A 15,109-nucleotide genomic window follows, 5' to 3' on the forward strand; every position below is an offset into this window, starting at 1 on the left:
TATAACATAGCTTGTCCAAGTTTGTAGTCACATGTTGCTAGGAGGATGTTCTTTAAAACAATAGAAGTCTGCTGAGTAATCCTTCCTTGTCTGTTTTTGGCAGTGTTATAAGTATATATACATTATTTGCAGTTAATAAGATTTTTTAATATAATTGAAATACCAGATATTTTGGCAGTCATTTAGCAACGCTTTTGTATTCAGATTCATTTATAATGTAGTTTGGACAATATTGATGTTATTTTAGACTTACAAATACAAACATTTCTCTAGATTTTGTAAACTGCATATCAATATGTTTTTTTTTTTATTTGGTTATGTCAGCGATGTTTATTTTGGCAATTTTTTATCCGTCTCTATACTGACACTTGGCAGTTCATGCAGCATATATTTTATTCATCGCATCAGTTCCATGTATCAAGATTTATAGTTCTACATGAAACAGTGTATAGTTAAAAATGATTATCTGTTGTTAGTGGCAAAAATACTGTATGCCAGTGCAGTTTTACAAAGTGCAACACATCACAGTGTATTTCCAGTGCTGCTCTTTTTATGGGTACATGAAGCACTAGCACTGTAGATGGTTTCTGAGAAGTTGCCTTCGGTGCTAGGCAACTCTGATATTTATGTGGGTGTTAATGTGGTTAAGCAGTTTTTCTTTTGTTCTTAATAAGCAATAAAAATCCAGTGTTGGTATGGGGTTTGAGTCTAATATACATGCCCTTTGTATAGGTAGAAAAAACTCAAAAGGACTGTTTACACTGGCCATGTGGACTGCAGCAGAAATGCTCCAGTATCAGTGCTAGTGAGTCTTGTTTGTTGTCTGAAGAAGCCAAAGAAATAAACAAGAAGTTGATTGCATTACGTCAGCTGACTCTTTACATTTATACAGACTAAAGCAGGGACATCTTGTATGCAAACCTGATTTGAAATGAGTGCAAACCAGGGAGGGATTTTGCGTGAGGGATTTTTCACAATTTGGTGTTGTGTAAATGTGATATTGCACTAATTACCTAGGAGTAAGTGGCCATGGAAACAATTGCCTACATGTGTATATCATTTATTTAAAACCAGCAGTGTAATTAAGATAATATAATGAGCATTTAGAAGGTAGTTATTTAAGTGAAAATAACTGAATGACAATAACTGGAATAGGGGTAAGTAAATAGGGATAAGAAATGAAATATTAAGGTGTTGCAGTGTCACAGCTGTTGGAGTTGTTTCTTAACATTTGAATAATTTATTGAAGTATTTTTTTTCTAGGATTTATATTATTTAATTTCTTTCTTGCATCATCATAGATACATGTATGATAGAGTGTGTCACTGTTTATTTTTGAGAGGCTAAAGAGCATTTTGTAGCAATGACCATGCTGAAAGTTAAGATAACTCAAACTTATATTGCTTTTATTTATTTTAGGTGGTAGTCCATAAAAAGCAAATTGGGGTGAAGAATAGTTAGAAGAAGTGTCCAACAAGGAATGAGGTATGTCTACAATGTATGCAATGTAGTTCAGAGAAATATGCAAAATTTCTTTAAAATGATAAGATTATGTACGTACAATTCTAAACTAAACCATTACAATAAGCATTGCACTTATTTTAAATTTCTATGTTTATAATTTATTTTATAATGATATAGATGAGACTTAAAGTATACTGACTTGATCTATTTACTGTATGTAAAAATTGAGTGTCATTTATTAGATGAGTCATATCCTTGTATGTTTAATTAATTCATTTGAAACCACAATGCAGCAGACTGGGAAGCCACAGTCTCTGTATCTGCTAGAAGATGATACAAAATCCCATCATAGATAATAACATCAGTAAAGTTTTAGTCTGCACAAATATCTTCACATAATATTTTCTCTAAAATTTTGTCAAAAATTAAAATTACCAAAACAAAACAAAAACAAGAACAAATTATTTCATATATAGCCTTCAGTTAACACTACCTTGATTGTGTAGTTGTCTGATTCATAAACTAAATATAACATCATAACAACTTAATTATGAGGTACACTTCATTCCAAGCTAGTCGTTCCAACCCATTCCATGCAGACAGGAAAAGGAACTTTATGAATTCTATTATCAGTGAAGATGGATAAATGCCATTGTTTAGACTACTTCACAAACTACTTATTGAGGCACAGGTACAGATAACATTTGGGGTACATCTATAGATAATCACTGGTCTTTTTGTTTAACAGGAAACCTACAGCCAGTGTTTAGTACAGTATTCTCTTGAGGGGGGTCATAGAGATAATGAAGTGCACGACTCATGTGATATCAGTGTTGGCAAAACACAAAACGCAGCCAAAGATTATTAGGGTTTTTGATTAGGAGAGAGTTGAGCTAGGGGATTGATCATTTAACGTGTTCCTGGATCAATGTGAGCTGATTTTGTGCAACTGAACACCAGGAAAAGTTGGGTTTTAAGCAGTTTAAAGAGAGGTAATCATCAGAAACATTTTGAAAGGAAGGCATTGTAGACTGCAGAGTAAAATCCATGATTAATGCCTGGGATGTAAGAATACAGAAGGATTTATCATTGATCTGAGTCTGGATTTGAGCAGATTCATCAGACTTGTTGACAAATGACAGGGAAGTGGAGTTACTGAATGGAACTCATTTGTTGGGAAGTTATGCCAATGGAAAATTACTAGATCGAGTGAATAAGTAAAAAGTGAAAGTTTTGCTGGGACTATCATTTGGGCTCTAGAGGTAAGATGACATTTAACGTATCATATATTTAGTAGGTTCTCTTTTTCCTGTTATGTTAGCTGATGGCTGATGCATTTAATAAGTTATTTGAAAATAAGTTGTTTTTCATGTCTTAAATGTGAAAAAAGGAAAATATATCCTGGCACAAAAGTTTTTTTTTTACCACCAGTACACGTTTCTTCATTTAGGTTAGCAAATGGAGCCAAAAGATAAAAAAGTCTAAACAATTGAGCATATCCAATTTTCTCTTGTGAAAAATACACAAATCCTGCCCTATGTTATACGCTTCCTTGATTCAAGAGATAAAAACATTGATTGCCTCTACAGTCATTGCATTTTACTTGGTAACATGGGCAGCTCAGATTGATTAAGTAAACGAAACATAATTTGAAGCAACTCTTCCATGTGAGCTTACAAAATATGTTTACTGTTGCTTGCAATTGATAGATTTTCTCCCATGTTATGTGCATTTACTTTTCATGGCCCGTGACATAAGCTTAAGCTGCATATTTGTACACAGTCATGTTATTTAGAGCAGGTAGATGCATTTTTTTCACCAGATATCTTTCAGATTTACACAGTGAAAGGAAAGTTAATGATATTAGATCACAAGGGAAAATATATATATGTACTTACTCGAATAAGGAAGTGATGTTTGAGATCTAGTGATCACCTTTATTTCATTAGGACACATACATGTAGATAGTAGCATTTTGATTTTGCAGAAGAACATAACACTGAAAGGTGTGTTCCTAAAAAGACCAAATAATTAAGTTATTACTATATAAGTTTTTGCTAAAGGATATAACCAAAAAAAAAAAAAAACTCATTTAACTGAAGTCACTATTGATCAGTGACAGATTAACAAATTACACAACCTGTCCTTGTCCCCACCCACCCCAAGCCCACTCTGACCACAGGGTTTTCCAGTAGTCTGTTACAAAAATGTTGAAAGCTCACAGTGTGATTCTGTATAGTATTATAGTGGGCTGTTTTATTCTTTTCTAGCCCTTAGCGACGCTATATTCCAGCCACCTTTAATAATTACGTCATTTCCAACCGTGCTCCATACATACCTACTTATAACGGGTTGTCTGGGTGACTCCCTATTGCCACCATGTCCATGACGTAATTATCAAACATAGCAAAAAATGTATCTTTTCACTTAATTTTATACTTATTTTGAAGAGGAATAAAGTATTATAGTGGGCCCCGGATATCAGAGGGTGTCCCAAGCCCCTCTAATGCCTCGCATGATGGCTCAAATGGTGTCACAATTGGCGATCATATTGACTTGTGAGGTATAACTGTGTAACATTCATATTTTCTGGAGAAAACTGACCTGGCTGTCAGTCAGGGGAGTATTTCTCCTTGAAGATGTGTTCACAGCTGGGAAGTGGAGTTTTTTGGCATGTTGGCTAAATTTAGCCTGTGGGTATGGGCAGATGGTTGAACTTTACCAAGGAAGTAGGTTAAACAGATACCTGTAAGTTTTTATACATGAATGGTACAATGTCTTCAGAGATCATTTTGTTTTTGTCAGACAGAGGCAATACAGCACGTGCTTTGTTTTTCTCTTCTGTCATATTTTTTATACTGAACCTTTTTAATGACCAGTTTGAAGCATTCAATCTTTAATACTGAAAATATTACAAAATGGCTGTTTAATTTCTTTAAATGAAAAATGATATCAAGAATTCCTGTCAAAGACAGCTCAATTTGTTCACAAAAGGGAGTCTTAAGTTACATTTATAGATTGGTTTGTGTAAGATTAAGGACTCCATTTGGAAGAATGCAATATTCCCTGTTGTTTATAGATACAATCAGCAACATGTGTGGGTTTTCAGGAAAGGTAAGAGGAGATGAAAGTTATTGACAGGGGATGGCAGTTTTTGGTAAAAAAAATGAAAATCATTTGGTCTAGTAAAAATGATATGGCACTGAAGTTAGCTCTCACTACTGGAAATGCACCATTGCCAGTGCACAAGATTCCAGTTGTTCTTATCCTCAGGGTTTCCTGATACATCATTTGCAGTACATATTACATCTTTTAAAAAATACAGCTGAAGGGTAGAGGCAGAAGCGAGCCAGACACTTGGTGTGGACCCATGCAGACACTCTTCTTACTTCAGATAGCTGTTGGTAATGAATGCCCCTCAGATTAGGAAGTCTGAGCTCTTGTCACACCTGAGAGATTTGAATGGCAGGTCTTTGGTTATTTTTTTTCTGGAGGCCTCCATGCTGGCTGGTCAGTGTGTTTAGCTTGTGCAAACAAACTAGCCACTTTACTGCCACTATTGTGGCCAGTAGTTCTTTACCTACAGGGGATAACAAAAGATATTAGTCTGTAATGGTGTATGACAGGTGCTGTGACCTACTGACTTATGTTTACTGTCTGCAAGGTGAACAATATATAGAATTTACTGTGCTGTTCAGTTGTTTGGTTGTATATCTCAATACACATTTCCTCCTGTCTTTCAGCATGATTTCACAGATGTGTTAGTTGGAATGGAAATTAATGGAAACTGTACAGTGAAATGTGACTGGTGCAACAAGCCTTGGTATCAGCCTGCCAAAACTTGAAGTTATGGTTGAATGATTGGTTTAAAGATGAGGGATATGTGAAAGTTCACTTTCAGGCTGGTTGCTGTCAATTGCTGGTCTTATTTCTACCAAACAAAATCCTGTACTTGGTCCCTTTAAAAACCTGCGATCTGCTTTGATTTTAGAAAACATTCAAGTGTCTGATCATTTTACAGAAAACCCAGATAACAGAGAAACCAATTTTGCCTATCAGGTGTTATGTGTGATTTTATCTAAATTGCCTTTTGTTGTTTGAAATTTAATTTCCCCAATGAGCTGGTATTGAAACAACTGCATTACGATAATCAGATTTCTTTCAGTGAAGCCAAGAGTGGTTCTTGTCAGGTAATATGGATTGCAGCAGTATGCTGGGTTGAATAGCATATACTGCTGACAGCTATTTTTAATCAGCAGTAAGATAATATAGTTTACATAGAGAGATTCCCCACATTTTCATTACCTAAGCACAGCACATTATATCACCAATAACAACAGTGCTGATTGGAAACGCACTGGAATGAGTGCATGACTTTTTGACTTGAACACGTATTAACGTGTATTTAATCAAATCAGTGCAGATTGTTATGTCAGAATAAAGTTTTTGTTTCTTTTCACACTGCAAACAAACATTTGATTCAACAATTTCAAGATGTTTTCCAGAATATGACATGCACCCTGTAACAGAAACATCACACAATGAGAAAGCCCTCGGGTTTTCTTTCTGATTTCAAGACTCAGTTTCTGTTTTATTTCTTTTCATGGCAGCTTGTTCAGAATAAGATCATAGGGTAACCAAACAATAAAAACTTTATATTATAGCAACATGATCTTAGAAATTTAACTCCTGGGCAGTGACTTTTTATTATTTATATTTTGGCAAGTAAATACAACTGGAGTTATTTTGATTGCATTACTGGTAAGATTATTTTGATAGCTACAGGTGAGTTATTTCTTGTAAAGTCACAAGATAACTATTTGATGCCACAAGTCAAATATTTCTGTATTGACATACACATGGAATAGTGTTGAAATGTACCCATTGTGTGCTGTACCCTGAAATAAAAAGTTACCTGAAATGTGTTAATATGTGTTAAAATGCAAGGATTTCATTTTTGGTAGTAAAAATGATTTAACATGCACACACTCACACTCACACACACGCACAGCACCACCAGCATTGATACGGATGGTTTTGTACTTAATTTTGAGGTGGCCCCTTTTAGTTATTAAAAATAGCAGCAGAATTGTTTAAATGTGATTTTTACATCCTACAATGACACAAAGATTTTTACACAGATAAAGGGATATGGTTTCATTAGAATAGGAACACATTATCGACATCTAAAAATATTTTCATGAATAAGATAATTTAATTTTACTGATACTGTTTTATAGAACTTTGATGCATTCAAAAACATACTTAGTGTTGGTTGATTGACATTTTTGAAAGAAATACATTCTGATGTAGTCAAATTATCTACAGTTAAATGAAAGCAATATGTTATGTGATACATTTCCTGGATTCTTTTAACAAATAGTTGTGAAGGAGTTCATTATTATCTTGTCAAAGCCATCCTTGGAAGCATATCACATAACACATAACTTTCATCCATGTGTCCTAGGAGTTGTATGTCAAAATGTTATCTCTTGTTAAGACTTTTGCCTGATCTATCAACAAAACAACCATGGGATAAGATTCTGAACTGAAGCTCTATGGATTAGTGGACAGAGATGTGCTAATGGGGGTAAGCCTGCTTAGTACTTTTTATCCAATTTGCAGGTGGTTATCTTAGAAACGGGTGCAAAGACTGATATTTCATCTGCCATTCTGGATCACCTTACTCAGGAACATTTAATGCTTCAGATTTTTTTTGATATGATTGACTAAGTAACAGTGGTGTTAATGGTCATGAGTTCAATCTCTCCTTACCCCACCTTCAACAACTATATGATCTCATGTTTGAATTGAATGTTGCTTCATTCTATCTGAGCACAATTTTCTCCCCAGCATTAAATTGTGACTTTTACTCACGTCAGATTAAATTGTGGTTGCTAAGGACTGGCATTACCTGATTTTTACATCAGTCTTTTAAACCTTCATTTGAGTGTACCCCCTACCAGGGCCACAGATTGATTTTCCACTAGATATTCACAGATAATGTCTCTGGCTATTTCTATACACTTCTCTCTACTGTCCACTGAGAATTTATGTATGGAATTGACTTCATCTCTCAGCCTAGAGATGAACCTAAAGTACATGTTGTACAGAGTAGTTTGAGTGCAGTTTGAGTGAGGTACAAGATTTTGAAGGACAGCATCTCTCAAACCTAACAAGGTTAAATAATTAAGTTTATGTTATTGAGTGTGAATCAATAGGGACAGACTGAATCAATGCAGTTTTTTAAAAAATAATTTTACTTGTTAAAGCTCTAGTTGAAAAATTATTCTGCTGATATGATACAGCAACAGTAAGTTTTTACAATAGACAGTTGAATGTTTAATTAAAGTATTGTATTGCATGTTGAAATTCAGAGTCATATGTAAATTTTGACATTTCTACAATGTATATGGGAACACCTTCATAATAAGATGGGTTTTATGATCTTTGTTATTCATGGAACTCACCTCTAAGAAACGAATATAAAGTATAAAATTAATCCATTCTATGATAAAGGTAAAATACTGATAAGTGGTGAGCCAGGATTCTGTATTGGAGAAGTATTGATCTTAATGCATTGAGCACATGGGGCTTTTGACAAAGTTGATAAGATGAACAGTGAGGTATTCTTTTAGTGAGTGTGATATGAGCCTGTTCTTTTGGGGTTTGGGTTGGAATTCCCCTCCTTCCTACTCCCTATCTGTTGGGCTGCAAATCTTTTGGCACTGATTTTCTAATATACTCACGTTTAAACCATAGGCATTTTGACTTTTGTCCCCACTTTATTTATCATCCCAGTATATATCTTGTCTCTTAAGTGACAGTGGAGACCGATACAAGTATTTAGGCTGCTCTTGCCCCTTGCCCTGATTAAACTATTATCATTGTGCCTGAATTGTGTCATGTCAATGTTATGTTAATGTGGAGCTTTTATTAGTCAGTTAAAGGAGATTTTTATTACTCTTTAACACAGGGATAATGTCATGGTTCAATTTCACAACAAAACTTGATTCATTTGGTCATGAAAGGTAAGTCTATTTTGATGTTACTTGTGTAACTTTTCACATTTTGATAAGGATTTATTATATACGATAAAGTAAAGATATGTTGAATTTACTGCAAATTTCGACCAAGGATTAATGGTAAAGGCAACAAGGAAATGTACCTATCTTGTTTATTAAAATGATTTGTCATAAGTCTCACTGAAAACTGTATACTTTCGATTTGAATTTGACGTATGGAAAAAGATGACTGAATAGTATCAGAATTCTTTGTAAAACCAAAGTGAGGACTCGTGCGTAAAACAATGCCACAGATATTCAATGAATCAGGTTATTCCTATTCACATGGAGATGAACATAAATTAGAACACAGAGGCACTGATGACTCAAGTGGTCAGATTGTGCATAATTGTCAGCTAGCTGCAGGATCAATAGTAACTTTTTACTGTCCTTTAATTACGTCGTAGAGTAAGGGCATGTGTTCCGGTGACATTTATAGTCCTATTTCGTATCTAACATAGGCAAGACATCTGTTTATTTTGAATGAGATGCTTCGAAAGGAATAATTAATAAGGATTACTTTTAGACAAAAAGATTTTTACTTATTAAAAAGAAGAGTTGGATAACTGAGGTAAGAAAAGGATGTTTGTAGATTAAGGATTTGTTGTATACGGGTGTTTATGTAGAAAGAAAGAAAGACCATTGTTTTGTGTCATAGAAAGACGAAGGTTTATTAATGGATGACCGTTTATCAGTGCATCACAGATAGCCATCCATAGTTTGCATGTTAGTTGATTTGTGCGCTTTGGAAGATTTGCATAAAAGAGTTGTTTCAAATGTTAGGGATAATTTATTTTGGTTAAAGAAAATAAATATTTTAAAGAATGTGAGTAAGATATCACTCTTTTTAGTTGAATCTGATTTATTGAACTTTTTTCAACTGTTTGACAGCAATTTATCCTAAGCCCAGGAAAAGATGCGATTAATTATTTGGTCATTGTAATCTAAATTTAGTCAAACAGCTTACAGTTTCTATTTGATGACAAAATATAATAAAACATTCTTAAATCATGATGGGAATTGTTAAATTTGTTGCATTTCATTTAAGCTGCCACAGCGAGCATAATGGTTTGGAATTCACAGTCTGGTGAAATATACAGTTTTAACAGCTGAATAATTTTCTGTGTTCAGTTTGCTCATGCGGGTTGATTATTGTAAATGGAAATTTGACTGTGTGTTGCAGCAGATAAAACATATTGAAGACTGTAGATACCATAACAGAATGTTACATGTCACACATGTATATTGATATTGGTGTAAATTTGTACTCTAAACCAATATGAAGAATTTTTTATTTCATGGATTTTTCATGAAGGAAATCATTAGTGGCAGGCAAGCAAGCAATTTGTTTAGCTGTACCATAATATTAGCTCACTGTTTTGTCTCACTTACTGTAAGACCATTTCAAATGGCTTTTTTTATAGAGATAAAAAGTCAGGGATTGGTCAATAATTTTTAGCTTACAGTACTAAATGTGCATGATTGGGTGTTGCCAACATATTTCCAGATGTTGCCATGCTGTAGTGTATGGCTTGGAGATCAGTCTGATTTCTGAACAAAAAACATGGACGACTGTTTGCATATTGGAGAGAACAGCTGATTACATACGTAAAACTACAATTTCTATGCACAGCTCGTTGGCTGAACAGTCAGGGTGACTCTCTCCTGGTTAGGCCAAAACTTGTCGTATCTTCAAGAAAAAAGGAGTGGAGGCACTGCAGTAGCTGCCATTCTTTCATGTGGAGACCGACACATAATTCATAATTTTCAAAAAAAGAAAAGGGTAGAATTGCTGTCACACTCTTCAACTGGAACGTGTGTCAACTCGAAAAAAGGAGTGGCAAAGAACTACAGTTTAAAGTTCTCTGCTCTTTGACTGTTGATATCCACCCAAATGTGGAATATTCAAGGGAAATGTGCGGTAAACAGTTGCAAGTTATGATTGCTGATTTTTAAGCAAACTTAAAGTACACAAAGAAGAGCAAGACAAGTATATCATGGTCATGTGTGATTTGAATAACTGGCCAGAAGGGAAAGACTGTGTATAAGTCTGAAATGTAAAAGGGTTTATGACAAGCAGTGCAAACTGAAAACTTACTACTGTCATCGACATTTCTTATTGTGTGCCATGTGACATTGAAAGAAGAATAATCCATATGTGTGGAAGACTGTATCTGGAGTGTCACTGTCATTTACAATATTGATGTATCTGATGGTTTACCAGCATATTTAGAAGGATGGAAACAATGGGGTATTAATTCCCCCTTGATGTGGTATTGTCTCACCTAAGTATCTGGTATTAGAATGAATGTGCTGATATTATTGGGATTTTGTTCATATGGGTAATGGATATTTGGAGTATTGATTTTAGGAAGTCTCTTCATTCTGATTGGATTTTTCCCTGTTCTAGATTAGAAGAAATTGTAAGAGAGAAAGGTACTCGATACTTTGAATGGCGTTGAGCAGTGACTTCAACTGACTGGCATTTGCTTTTAAGTGTTTTTTTTTTGTCAAAATAAGCACTTACATTTCCCCTGCCAGTTTTAATTCCAAGTATCACAGGTTGTCCTAAATGTGAGTGAACCCTATTTTAAATGAGAGGACTTTGAGATTTTGAACAGCAGTGGAAAGGCACCTCCAGCGGTGCTTCTGGAGTTGCATGCTTGTTGCTTGGAGACAACTTGAAGGCATAATGAAAGCTGGCGCGAAGTGAGTACTCATTGTAGCGGCATAATGGCGTGCATTTTTGCGCAAGAAAATTTCAACCTTAGGCTTTTTATTTAGTCTTACTGAGCTGAATAATTGAAGCAGATAATTTAGACAGTCCTATATTTGAATAGCATCGTAAAATGTGTTGGGTTTTTTTTTTTGTAGATATGGTGGAAATGAATCGGTATGCTGTTACTAGTACTTTACTGTGAGGCACAAATGTCAAGAAAAAATATATATAAACATACTTGAAGGTTGAAGGCACTTGTAGACTGATGAATTATTAACCATTGCATAACAGGTTATAACAGGTGCTAGCAAGTTCTTAGAACTGAGATTTAGATTAGTCTGATATATAGAATAAACTGGTTGGAGAAAACCCACCCACTTTGAATTTCAGTTGATTTCATTTTTCAGAAGCAAGACAGACGTTTGCATGCTGTTTGATTTCTTTCGAAGAACGAGAAGCATGATTATTGACCTGAATCATGTGTTGTTGTAGTTTTTCCAAATACTGCTCTGAATGCCCTGAGCACCCTTGACATCCAGCTTAATGTATTGTACTCAGTTTTCCATCATTTTCTTTAGAAAAGATGACAACCCAGGGTCTCTCAGTGGTGACATAAGATGCCAGCATGGAGAATGGTGAGGCAGCAGCCAGTCAACATGAGGACTCTCTGGTGGACTCTACATCCAATGTGACAGCCTTCACGTCCCACACTGATGCCGGACACAATGTGAACAGCACTGTGTACATACGAATCTCACTCCCAGAGCATAAAATACAGGTATGACATAAAGTGAACTGTGTTCTCATAATTTGCACAGGTAAGGTCTCGTGCATCATGAAATAGCAAAGAGCAACTAAAATGGTTTGATAGCAAATAGATGTGTGTGTGTGTGTTTGTGTGTGTGTGTGTGTGTGTGTGTGTGTTTAAAGCAGAATGTTGCAATTTTTTATCTGACAAACTATAACACACTCATGTGCATTTTGTGCATGTTTTCCAAAATGACTCCTACATACGGTAATTCTCCAATCTATACGAACGCCGCAATAATTACGAACGAAACGTTTTTTCTCTGAATCTGAATTTTTTGTCTCCGTTCTGTACGAACAATCGCTAAACTCACCTTGGGCACAATTTAAATTTTCCGAACGCAAGATAGTGTGCCCAATTGAAACTCGCCCCATGATTCGTCAAAGCGAGTTTTCAGACCACCGTTCCAAACAAAGGAACTGCCACTTGACAGGAGAGATTGTTATCATGTATTTGTGCTGTTTTTGAATGCTGCAGGCCAGTTTTAAAACCCTATTGTTATTCAGAAATTATTGAAAGCATCAGTACACATAAATTACTTACTGTTTATTATCATTTCTTAACTTCTGCCGGCCGACTGGATCATCAACATCCACCATCGGTGTTTCACCGATAGGCCCTAACTGGTTTCCAGTAAAATCTATAAACGTGAAACCCACGCCACCAGAAGAGTATGAGAAATCCATAGTCAATGATCGAGTTTTTCTTTGTTTTTGGTAGTCATTAGGAAATTAAATTTTTAAGAGGAGTTCTGTCTTGTATTGTATTTATTTTTCTAATTTGAGTTGTGATAAAGTTCATGCTTTTTTTTTGTTTGTTTGTTTGTTTTTCCTTGTTAAAGACCTTGTCTCATGAACAACTATTAGGTAAACCTTACTGATATTGGTGATTGTGAAAAATAAAGGTGCCGTATGACTTTATACAAATTTGCCTGCAGTTTTCTGTATTTTTTCTAATTAAGTTTACATTGATTGCGTGCAAATTAATATGCTGTAAAAGACTTTCATAAATAGACGTGAATTGAGCTGATGTTATTTTTTATATCAAGTATAGACTTCTAATCTCTATTAACGTCAGTGATATCTACTGTGAGGAGTTTCAAGTATTTTGTTTTAGCGGAAGAAATTTATGTAGGCCTAATGGGGGGGGGGGGGGTGACATTATTAATATTGCAAATTTTCTATATGTGAAATCATATTAAAAGTAAACACGCATTAAATAAAATATGCAACTGGATATGCAAATATTCTTGTCTGTTTTTGACAGAAGTTGGGAAAAACGATGTTGTCCTGTCTTGGTAAAACATAACAGGGAAAAACGATGTTGTCTTGTCTTGAGAGAAATGTACCTCTTTAGTATGAAGAAATTGTTTCTTAACTTGAATTCCCGACTTTTGTTTAGTTTGTTTTAATTCATTGCAACATCGCAAGAATAATTTGTTTGTGCTAAAAGCTGATCACAGTGATTTTATCTGAAAGTAATGCTTACACTTAGCAATGTAGGTAAGTGGAGATAACTTCGGTACAGCCGTATTCCATTCGTATTTCAATGGATACGAACGCGTGGCAATTTTTAGCAGACTGAATTTCAAGCCTTACGAACAAAATGATTTTCTTCCAAAAATAATTAATTTAAATCGTTCGTATAGATTGGAGAGTTACCGTATGCACATGCACAACAACCCATGAGTATGAGATAAGGATTTGATCAAAACATGTTTATCAAACATCATCTTGATATTCAACAATACAAGTCTTTTATTAATAGCACTCCTTGAGGTCCATATAACTGGTTTCTAAAGAATTATCAACAATAAAATATTCAGATTATATATAATATATAAATATAGCATGCTAAATGACAAAGGTTTTCAGTATGGCTGAAAGAATATGTCTCTTTTTGACACCTCTTTCCATTTAAGATTCAAGTAACAATGATCCTAAGTGCTATATAGCAATATATATTATATAAAAGAGATTAGAGGTTGATTAAACATATACTAAAAAGAAAGATAAATATAAAAAATAAAATACTATAATAATAAGTCTGCACTAACTTGAACCGTTTTTATTATGAAGTTTTTGCTGTGTCTTGAGGTCACAATTTACAAAGGATGACAGCATTTTCATGATTTGGGTAAAATAGTGTCGGGGTCCAAAGCATGATTTCTGTAAAAGTGACTCATCACTTCCGCTCTTTAAATGTATAAATATTTTAGATGTCATTGTTACGTGAGGACTAATGTCATAATGCTAATGGTTGTTAATGAGATTCCGAGGCTTTTTTTAGGTAGATAATACAGGGTATTGACATGTGGTTACCCACTAAGGACTAGTTAACATAAGCACATAAGATGGTCTTACAAGTGCAGACTAAGGCGTACATACCTATAGACCCAAACAAATACATTGTTGCATATGCACATACCTTTAAAGTATTCATGTGCATGCACACTTCAAACTCATGCATGCACACATTTGTGAATTATGTCATACATGCTTGGTTAATTGTGTGAGGAAAGTATGATAGTGGGTTCAACGTTACCAAGTTATTAAAACCATGACTCAGACATTTATGAAGCAGACAGGCAGGCAGGATCAGTGGTAGATAACACACACTATTTTATGGCAATTTTCTTGGTTTGAAGTGACAACTGTTGGTCCCCTGAGAGTAAAATATTTTTCATTAGCGAATGATAGCCCATGACAGTTTTATTATGAAAGTAATGAAAGAAAAACAACAGCTAAAAAAAAAAAAAAACTCTCAAGATATTTAATGATTTTACACAGTCATCTATTGATATGTGTATTTGGAACCACTGAAAAGAGACTATTTCCTGATGCAAAAGTATTGATTTCATTAGTGTGTTCACTGGGCAATGAATTATTTCCCAGTTTATAAAACTTGATTTATCTTGGAGATGAACTGGATGGTGTTGGCATTCCATAATCAATAATAACCATTCAGGATTAATCTTAGATTTAAGTATGTATCCTTATGACATTCAAATTTCTGTTGTTTTTTAAATTAATTTGTGAAATGATTATTATTAAG

General features: G+C 34.5%; 1 protein-coding gene across 9 annotated transcripts in view; it reads left to right on the forward strand.

Annotated features, from left to right (window-relative positions):
* Window positions 1-15,109, forward strand: part of LOC106171987 (uncharacterized) — a 68,018-nt gene that overhangs the window by 12,639 nt on the left and 40,270 nt on the right. For 5 of the 9 annotated variants that reach the window (XM_013552526.3, XM_013552548.2, XM_013552549.2 and 2 more), the window contains 2 exons: window positions 1,420-1,485; window positions 11,826-12,025. In XM_013552526.3, coding sequence (XP_013407980.2) covers window positions 11,873-12,025 — 153 coding nt within the window. In that variant the 5' untranslated portion in view covers window positions 1,420-1,485; window positions 11,826-11,872. Of the gene's footprint in view, window positions 1-1,419; window positions 1,486-2,278; window positions 2,727-11,825; window positions 12,026-15,109 lie in introns of those variants that run through there. The other 4 variants (XM_086999888.1, XM_013552539.3, XM_013552540.3 and 1 more) reach the window with 3 other exon arrangements.

The sequence above is a fragment of the Lingula anatina genome, chromosome 1 (genome assembly GCF_051362555.1).
Source record: "Lingula anatina isolate TDL-2025a chromosome 1, LinAna3.0, whole genome shotgun sequence".
Classification (NCBI taxonomy): Eukaryota; Metazoa; Brachiopoda; class Lingulata; order Lingulida; family Lingulidae; genus Lingula; species Lingula anatina.